Raw genomic sequence first — 10,794 nt, 5'->3', positions numbered from 1 at the left:
TGGAAATAAAAACATCTGAAATATTAACGAAAAACCAAGAGTCTACAACGATGCTTAACCCACAACAATGAGGGAAAAGGTCTACGCAGATGCTCGACTGAAAATGAAACATAAATAGTCCAAACCACAAACTAGAGCTACTAGTTCAACAAAGATACACTAGTACACAAGACGAACTGCCAAAACAGCTAGAGCACAACAGACGGTTCCACAAAGTGATCTACATAGATGCATACTAACAGAGCAGATGCACCAGTCAAAAGCAGAACTCTAAATTCTTCACTGACTGATCCATTCAACTGCACAAGAAAAGAGAGAAAGCAATCAATCCCACATCTTAATAAGATTAAATTACATAACCAAAAAAGGATTTGATTAAAACATTCATCTTACCTTTAACAAAGCTTCAGATTGCCACGAGCCAGATGAAGGAAGGAAGGAAGCATCTTCTCTTAAGAAAGACTGAAAATCCAAATATTGAGGAAGGAATTGCGACAGAGGCAACATAAAGAAGCTCTGCAGAAGAAAGAACAACTACAAAGCTATTTCTTAGTGCTGTGCCATCTTTACCTCTCAAAAAACCAGTAAAGAAGGCCAGCATGGATGATCTGACACTACTGTTAACTAGAGTCAGAAGCTAACTAGAAGCAGAAAAGAAAAGGAGCAAGATAGTGAAGAAACTATTTTTAGAATAGCAAAGAAAATATTGGAATGAAAAGTAAAGATAAGAGGCTAAAGAGTTAAGAAAACTAATGAGCCTAGGATTAAAAGATGAAGAAGATAGAATCTTTGATTGAATAAGGATTAAAAAGAAAGTATAAGAAGAAAGTCGAGATCAAAGGAGTCAGTATGTTCAGTAGTCTAATTCTCTACAGTATGCACAGAAATGTTAGATTTCAAAACTACAGCTAAGAGTAATGATCAGAGAAACTTGAGGTACATTAGATTGAGGGAATTAATCTATACTTGGCACGATCAAGATAACCAAGCTGAAAAGATTGTCCTTCACAAGACCAATGGACAAATGGATTACTAATTCACCCACGTCATAAAGACATGGAATAAATCGTCACGTCTTTTGTTTTTCTTCTGCCTCTGAAAGTTTCAAAGAGATTTAATCATCCACCAATGTGACACTCCCTCCACAACATACTTCTTTCTACAAACAAACACCAAAACTACACGACCACCACTAAACAGTAAGGAACCCCAGAGCCTGTTGACTACCAGCTGCAACTGTGATCTTGTGCCTTGTCCACCATAGCTACTAAACTTGAAACTAGCCTAACTGAAAGGCGATTTATTTCCCTGTATATACACATCTACGATACTACTAGTACTTAACACCCCCGCCTCCACTCAATCATCAGCGATATCAAGATTGAGGATCCGACGAAGAGTCTTAGTAGCAGAGTCATCATCATGGAGGAAACTAAAGGGTGAGCGAGCAGATTCTCTACTCGGGGAAGCAGGGGCTGACTTAGGCATTGGTGGCAAGTTCAGATCAGACTCCAAGGCAGGCAACTCAAGTGACACAGTCCTCTTAGGTTTCATAGAGAACTTGGGCATGGGCAGAGAACTCGGAGGAGGCGAGTTCGAATAAGCAGGTCCTGCCCATAACTCCGAAAAGGACAGACTTTCCCTTGATGGTGTCCCCTTCTTACCATCCCCCTTCAACTTTATAGGGATTGGGCTACTCCTCACCAATCTTTTCGAGGTCTTACCATCCTCACTCACCGGTTTGCCACCACTCTTAGCACATGGGGTTTGAACTTTTGGGGACACGAAACCCCGGTTCATCACCGGAGAACCGTAACCCTTAAAAGGGCTGGGAAGTAAGCCCATCCCAGATTCAAATGCCCTACAATTGATATCCCTAAACCCTCCAGAAGGTGATGAGCCACACCCACCCTTTCCCCTACCACTGTAGTATTGATTCCTATGCTGTGCTACAGCTACAAGGGTTTCCATTTCAAACAGCAGACAAAATACACACAAATTTCACCAAATCACTGACAATTAACCTCCTCTTTCTGAAGCTAAAATTATCAAAAACTGACTATAATATCTTTCAAATAAAACCTCTTTCTTCCTCTTTAACAAACTAATTTCAGATCTAACCAAAATATAACCAATTTCTATAGCATCAAATCATCAAACTCACACTTTCAAGACCACTAAAACAAACCCCAGAACAAAAAAAACCTCAGATCTCCACCAAAATCACAACAAGAACAAATTACTGGTATAACTCAGCCAAAATCGACAAATTTACCCAGTATTATAAGCCCTTTTTCCTGATCAGATCCAGCAATCAACCAACCAACCAACCAAATGAAAGGCTTCAAAATCTGCGAAAACACAAAACAAAGATCAGAAAATACTCAAATCAAAGCAGATTAACACACAAAAAACCTCAAATCAAAGCCAAAAACTCAAAGAAAAATCGCACTAACCAGATCTGGGAGTGAGAAGGAAGAGAAAGAGAGAGACCCTTTTGGGGTGGAAGAAATGGAGATGGGTTTAAGAAATGGGTGGGTGATGTTAGTTTTAAATACGAGTACAAAGTGAGTGAAAGAGAGGAGACAGAATGAAAGAGAGAGAAAGAAGAGAGAGAAAGTGAAGGAGTGAAAGGGGAAGTTAAGGAGGAAGATGGAGAGATGATGGGAAATATGGCTAGGAAGGAACTGTGGTGGGTCTTTGGTCAACACTGGTGTGTGGATTGGTTTGTAACCATTTTACAAATGTGTCGATCTGTGAGAGATTTCGGTCCAATAAAACACTTCTTTTGAGTTTTAACCTAAAAAAATATTATTTCGTATTAATTAGGAGTAATGAAGTAAATTGAAAATGAAACAAACTTTAACAAATATAGAGAGTACACTAAAAAAAAAAAAAACAAATGCGATGTATTATACGAAATACTTATATATATATATATATATATATATATATATACACACTAGCAGTACTACTTACATGACTTTTTTTTTTCTTTTTGAGGAAAACTAACATGATTTTCTTTGATAATAATCTTAATGTGAAAATCCATATGAAGTACTTATTAACGAACTCCACTTAAAAAGTATTCAATATTGGACTATGGCTTAAATAATGTCTAACTAAAATCAAATTGAGCATATAATTCACAAGTGTTTATGGTTTTCAAAACCATTTTAATAAAATCATATGTATGCATGGCCACATCTTAAAGGTTTTCAATCAAATAATCATAAACCGTAGACTTTATTGGATTCTTTATTTTCATATAATGTGAATCATTTATGTTATAATTCACATATTAGTGGTTATACGGTTAGCATATGCATTTAAAGTTTCACTTCATCACATACTTGTATTTTCACTACAATCACATATGAATATATAAATGTAATCGTGGGTAGAGCAAGATTTCAAGGTCTTCCTACGTTCATCAATTCATGCATGCATAGTTGCTTACTTTTTTGACGGGAGTTAATATTTAATTTGAGACCGTTTCTAGGAGAATAAGATAGAGACAATGTTTTGACTTGATTTGTCAATGCCTCTCATTGTCATGTATTATTGATGTACAAGTAGTGTACATTTGTACAACACTATAAAAGGCTATTAAATTAAATAAAACTAAGCAATCTTAATTTCTTCTCATTATACTTGCAATGAGCCAATTTGATACACATTTAAAAAATTTACCGTATTAGTGTATAGATAGAAATTAAAACGAATGAGTTGAAAATTATTAAAAATATTGCAATTAATTTGAAATAACTTTCAATAATTATGCGACAATTAATTTGAGACGAAGGGGGTTTTATTTTAATTTTAGGTAGGAGGATGCATGGGAGGCAAGAACAACTGATTTGAGCTTTGATTAATTGTGAGTTGATATTGTTTTTATTCAAGTATCTAAAGTTTTGTCAAAAAATAAAAAAATAAAAAAAAATTAAAGTATCTAAAGTGGTCCAAATTCGTTTGTTTAGTTGAGCAGTTCACACATCAACACCGCCCAAATGGGGAAAGACGAAAGAAAGATAATTCTAAGATCAAGTCTTGGCCAAATATTTTTCTTTTTGAAAAAATTAAAAAAAAAAATCTATGGTTGAATAATGGGAACAAAATACATAAAATGAAAAGTTCATTACACATATAAAGGTGATGAAAGGCTATTTGCAAAGTCTTGAAAGTTTGAATTAGTCTAACTTTCCAGTAATGGACTACTAATACTTATACATAGGAAGTCAAATCAGCTACTAATCGTAAGGACGAGTGGAAGACTGTTGTAGTCTCATCCACATTCAATATTTGGTATATACTTTGTCCTTTTATTGCTCCGCACTTAATTAATTCTAACGTTACGACTTTGCACTATTTAATAATTTTGATTATCTTTGGTGACTTAAAAATCAAGGCACAATTATGAGAGATTTTATATTTGTTTTAATATGCATTCTCAAAATATAAGTATATATAAATTTTTTAATAATTTTTCTACTAAAGATTAAAGATTTGAATTGCAGAGTTTATGCATCAGCATTAAATGTAAAAGTACGACAAAATATTACAAGTAAAATAAAAATATTAAATAGGAATTGTTTGTCTGTTTGATTATTGGAAGCACTAGTTAACCTAAAGGATACTACTTTACAAATTAATGAGATATTTTCTTGTAAATTGTCACTATTTTACTAACCACTAAACATAAATAATGTCTATCAATTGGGCGATAGCTAGGAAGAATTGATCAGTTTTATATTTGGCATTACATAAAGTATAAAAATTTGATGGATATCTTTAATTATAATTTATACTAATTCAAGTGACAACTTTACACATCAATTTGTGTAATTCGATCCACCATAATCTTACAATTAATTAACATCAAAAGTTCAAAACATAATGCACAATTTGTTGACATTGTAATTATTACATTACACTTAAATTGCTATTTCTAAATATATCGCACATACCAATACTTCGTATATATGTTGTAAATTTTAATATTTAGATGTCAACCGAGTGTTTTTTATTTACTCATAGCTTATTCAATTATTGAGCAATAATACTCGATTTGCAAAATGAATCGAGACCATTTAATCTATTATGCCTACGATACATGCATGTGTTCCAATAATAATAGCCTTTGCTCATTCGGAGAATTTTAAATAAACGGAAAATTATTAAATAAATAACCCAAGCAATGCCCATGTACCCTAATTAAGTACAATTATGTATTTGCACAACTAATGAAAAGGCAGGCAATTCAAGTATAGGTCCTCTGTTTAGTGGTTAGACGACAATACTAGAGAATAAAGAGGGGCGGGGAACATCTTGATTAGGAGATACTCTACAATCTACATTATTAATCCAAGTAAGGCCCTCCATTAAATTACCTTATTATTTTCCCTTTTCATAATTATATTTATAATTCTTCTCTTTTTGTCATAATCGCGTTACAGCTTGAACAATGAACAACTTGGGAGACAACTTTTTATGAAATATTGCAATAATTAAGGGTAAATTCGTAATTTTATGTCAACTTTGTATTGTTTGACTTATCTTTAACTCATTAAATCGTACAAAAAATAAAAAAAATGAATTCATTGTATATTTGTATTGTAGGAGACCTAGAATAAATAAGGGTGTGTTCTATTCACCTGAATTTTACTTATCTAAACTTATCTGAAAATTATTAAACACAACCGTAAAATTAAAACATTTCATTTATAATTTTATTAATACTAAAAAAAATTAAAGAAAGGTTACGAAAAAATAAATATTTCATTATTTAAACACTATTGGAAAAATAAAATGTTTCATTTATAATTTTGTTTAAACAGGATGGAGTAATATAAAGAATATGTTTATATTGTTAGCTGTTACCGAAAACGCTAAAACTAAAAAGGGTCTTAGGAACTGTTTGGTTGACATGGGGATTAAATTCCTATAGGAAATTGTATTTCATGAGAAGTTATATTCTTCATTTATTTGGTTGGCAATGTAAGAATTTTCAATTTCCCTATTTTTACTTTTATGTGTCAACCAAATAACTTTTCAATTTATCAAATCTTATGAATTTTTATTTCCTCATTTTATGTTGTCAACCAAACAAGGCCTTATTCGTATGACTCATTAATAGATTGATTAAGACAAGGGAGAAGATGGGCAACCTAAAAATGGCGGTTGTTGCGAGGTGGTCCACCGGCTGCAGCCGGTAAGGCAAAGTAGTATGCAAAGGGTATCGTGTTTCCATTTTGGGGCCTGGATTAAATTAAAAAAAGAAAGGATTCTTTACTTGTGGGGTACAGAAAGTAGAATAAAGGCAACCCCATTTTTGCCTTTAATATCAATTTACTATACTTAGTTCCTACTCGTACTACCTTTTGTTTTCACGCCGAAAGCTACACTACACAACAATTCTATCTTCAATTACACTTTTGCCCTTTATGACTTGTGACTTTGTAAGAGTTTTCGGATTAATAGAGAATTTGGTATATGTTACTTCGTATTAAAGTTTAAGTACTCATTTACTCACCTATCCGTATTTATTTCCCCACTTTAATCCACTCTACAAATTCGAGGCATCTTAGATATTCTGGTTAGCACTTCTTAAACTCACCAAATTAGTGTTGCGATTTTTTATAACATTCCTTTTAGTAGGATGTATGTTATAGTTTCAAGGGAACAAAGGAAATATGTACGGAGTACTAGTTATAGTTGTGCTAAGCTAGCAAGTGACATACATTATGTCTATAGTGTACTATACATACATGTTCCAAATGAGAAACAAAATATTGTGATTGTGCGATGTATATGGTCTGCTTAAATAGGAGTTTATCTTTGAGACCTTAAATGGTGGGGTAAGTCTTGTATGTGGCTAGCTATACGGTGTGGCCACATTAGTTTTTAAGAGTAATCTCCATTATATGTATGAGTAACATCATTTTTTCATAAGAGTAACCCCATGTTGTCTATAAAAGTAACCCTTCATATACGAGTGAAATCAAGTACTCCGTAATTAAGAAATAAGTAACCCTATTTGTTCATTCGAAAAACCTTTATTCCTTTTGTTTTAAAAAAAGAAAGAATAATTTCACTTATTTAAGAGAGTAACCCCTTTTTCTCATTTACATAACCTTTATACGTTAAGTTAACCCTATTTGCTCATTATAGTACCCCCTATTACTTAATTAATTGTCTTATATGTGATTATGTGAAGTGGTCACACCATGCGGCTAGCCACATATAAGACTCTATGTATATGGTGTTAGATATACAATTTAATTCAACACTATCCCTCTAACCACATGAACTACGCCAGTTCCTTGATTAATTTATAATAACTTATCCAGAAGATATACTTGATTTATAGCTTCATTCTTAATTCGATTGTTACGGTGTAACAGATTTAAGTTTAATTAGGTGGATCAAATGGAGTTGGTGGCCTTGGTGGAGTGTAAAAGATTGTTGGTGCGGTGGATCAGAGATAATAGGAATTGGTGCAAGTGTGTAACTAAATTAATTAGCACTAAGCATAACATGTACATTCATGCAATCTACGAGAAGAGTAACAGCAAATTTATTTTATTATCAAAAGTTGACGTTAATAAATTCCCATAACCGATTGAATAATATAAAGTATGTCTTGACCAAAATTTAGATGCCTGCAAAAGTCCAATGTAAATCATGCTTATTTGTAAATTAAGGAAGTATGTTTATTTATATATTTTGTACAGTAAGGAGGACCTTGACCAAACCTCAACTCTCAGTTTTTTTGGTCTAATATTTACGGACCAGACACCTAAAGGCAAGGAGAAAAGGTAAGAGATCCTCACTCATAAGTATCACAATTGGGAGAATTCCATATTGTGACCTCACACTTCTTAGACTTCTTACCTATAGATAAAAGGTAAAAACTGGCGCAGTTAAATTGTTAAAATCAACTTATGTGAGTAGTTATTTATGACTAACCATCCCTAAGAAGTCATACTTATTGCGTGTAGCAAGTTTATCCAAGTGATAGGTATATATAGAAATCGCAAAAACTAAGGAAAAATTTTAGGGGGTAGGTCATCTTCCAATATTTGAGAACGACATTCGTATGTATGATACTATATTATATACTCCCTATATTAATACGTCTCTTTTAAAAACACTATTGATGATAAATGACATGATACTCATACTACGTAATGTTGCTGCATGACAATGCGACAATTTCTTTTACTAAATCCGAACACAAATTAAATAGAGGTAATTAGAGGGATAGTGTTGAATTAAATTGTTGACGTGGTTGATGGGTATGTATAAGAAAAAACTAAAAGATAACGTAAGAAAAGGTTGAAAAAAATAAGTTGGTACTCTGTTTAAGAAAAAGGTGGATAAATATGAAAGAGTGACTCGAAGTGAGTGAAGTTTGTGAGGGATATGAAGTAGAGTTGTAAAAGATTTTTGTCAAAAATGGAATAAAGTGAATATATTAGGAGCTTTTGAAAAAATATAGACAAAAACGAAAAGTATTAAGAACTTTCAGAAAAGGAGGTACTACAGTCTACCACTACTCGTATTGCCTTACTTTATGTTTGATGTTGTGATTATTGGATTGTTCTTCACTTAGAATTTATGTTCACTTAGCTCTACAAAGAACTTCTTGATGTACTTGTGAAAGAAAAAAAATACTTGATGAGTTGATGTAATGCTCATTTAAGGCCTATTCTGATTTGTTGACTTGAGCTGAATGAACAACATTGATTAGAGTTGAATTGAACTGAACTGAACTGAACTGAATAAAGCTGGAATGAATTGTTTATGAGAGAAGGAAATTAGGAATTCACTAAACTGAACTGATTGGAGCTGAATTGAACTGAACTAAAATTAAGCTGAAGAGATATGCTCTTAGTATTTGTTGCTTGTTTGGGGTACCAAAGGGCCTCATTCTATTTAAGCCCAATAAAGAATGAGAAATAAAACCAAAACCACCATTGGGCTAGCTACTTTGTGTCCAGGCCTTCCTTATAAAAATAAAATGCCAATGTTTGTTTATTCTCTCAATTTTATACTCCATATCATCCAAAGTCTTGCCATTTTAAAAACAAATGACGGCCCAATTATTCAATTAATGGGCTTTACTATGATTGCACTAGTATCTATTTGTTAGAAGTATCTAAAAATACTAAAATAGTCTTCGATGATTTGGACTTGATTTTGCTTGGCTGGTTTACATAGATAACAATGTAACTGTGTAAGTACCTTATACAATGATCCCTTTTCAAATTTGTGACTAATTATTTTATAATCAAAATGAAAAAGTATCACTTTGTCTATTGACAGTGTTGAGAAGCAAGGTTTTTGCATATCATTATGACCGAATAATGTGGTATCGTTATATTAATCTACCCAGTCAAAAGTTTTTAAATTTGTATTTCGATCTTTTTTTTTACGATTTTCTAAAATCACTTATTCTTTACCGGGGAAGAAGATAAGATGGTGATTAATACAGCAAAGAAACTCATGCCTTTATATATTGACCAAAAAGAAGATAAGATGATGATTAATACAACTACACAACAAGACATGGCACTTAAGATTGATGAAGGCTTATTTATTAGCTGCTGAATCCTGAATGTGTTGATTAAAATTAGGAGGAAAAGTGGCCCAAAATTTGAGACAAGTCACAAGCTTTATGATCATCTGTTGACTGTTGTTACATGTGAAAGTATGAAGAGCTGAAGGTACGATGTGATTGCAGCAATAATATTATGGCTTTATCATAAGCTACAAAATGTGGATAACAAATGAAGTGATGCATGCATGTACGTGTAATGTAATGCCCTATGATGAGGTACTTCATTCAATTAATTATGGATGATTAACTCAATTGGGTTATTTTCGATAGTGAAGATCGAGTTTATGGTTAAACAAGACACGACGTGCTTGACTAGATTACAACAATGTTTCTCAATAAAATGAGAATTTAATTGGATATGAAAGATGTATAGTTGGATACTCTCTTAAATTGAATTTATGACATTAACAATTACTTTATGATGTCCTTCATACCAATAATAATCCGACTTAATGAAATTTTGATATTCCTATAAATTGCTCTTTATGTGAAGTCACGATGAAATATGTGGCCACCTAATTTTTCATTACCAGCAAGAGAATTTTGGGATTTCACATGTTTCGCCTTAATGCGTATACTTTGAGTTTGTTCTCGAGTTTTTTAAGTCAAACTTAGTAATGTTTGCTTGTCCGGAGTCTTAAATTTCCAATTCAAACTCAAATAGTTTGCGAGCTAACTTGGCTCGTTAACACCCCTATTTTAAGATTAGAACAAGAAGTTGAGGTCGTACAATCTATTTTCCACACATAATACGAAGTACACACTAGAAACATACGGCATAACATTGATCATGAGCTCATAACACAAAGATTTGGTTTGGCTTTGAATCTATGATGTTGCATGAATGCACATAACTAAGGTCCCACCACCTCAAACTTCCAAAATGAAGATCAATTCAAGATAATCATAAAAATAAAAAATCCTCACATAAAATATTGTGTGTGTAACTGTGTATATATTCGTTTAATTACCATATTTACCAAGTATAAATTCCTTTTTTTTTTTTCTTATCTCCAAAAAGGAAAATCAGTTACCCAGAAAAAAAAACCAATCAAATAAAATCCCCAAATCTTCAACCACACACACATTCACTGTAACTCTTCTTCCATCACTTTTGAATTTCCGATCTTCAATCAAAAACCCTAATTAATTTCATTACAATTTCTTCAAAT

The 10,794-nt window shown here is 32.6% G+C and overlaps 1 protein-coding gene across 1 annotated transcript; it reads right to left on the bottom strand.

Annotated features, from left to right (window-relative positions):
* LOC145599022 (uncharacterized) lies at positions 1-2,648 on the bottom strand. The gene is made up of 3 exons (XM_081655433.1): positions 2,457-2,648; positions 394-2,351; positions 1-299 (listed from the first exon to the last, which is right to left on the bottom strand). The coding sequence occupies exon 2, from the start codon at positions 1,969-1,971 to the stop codon at positions 1,360-1,362; it is 612 nt and encodes a 203-aa protein (XP_081511559.1). The 5' UTR covers positions 1,972-2,351; positions 2,457-2,648; the 3' UTR covers positions 1-299; positions 394-1,359.
* Positions 2,649-10,794: the final 8,146 nt, after the last annotated feature.

The sequence above is a fragment of the Chenopodium album genome, chromosome 20 (assembly GCF_948465745.1).
Source record: "Chenopodium album chromosome 20, dcCheAlbu1.1, whole genome shotgun sequence".
NCBI classification, from domain to species: domain Eukaryota; kingdom Viridiplantae; phylum Streptophyta; class Magnoliopsida; order Caryophyllales; family Amaranthaceae; genus Chenopodium; species Chenopodium album.
The sequence above is the reverse complement of the archived record's forward strand: the minus strand, read 5'-3'. Positions and strand labels throughout refer to the sequence as shown.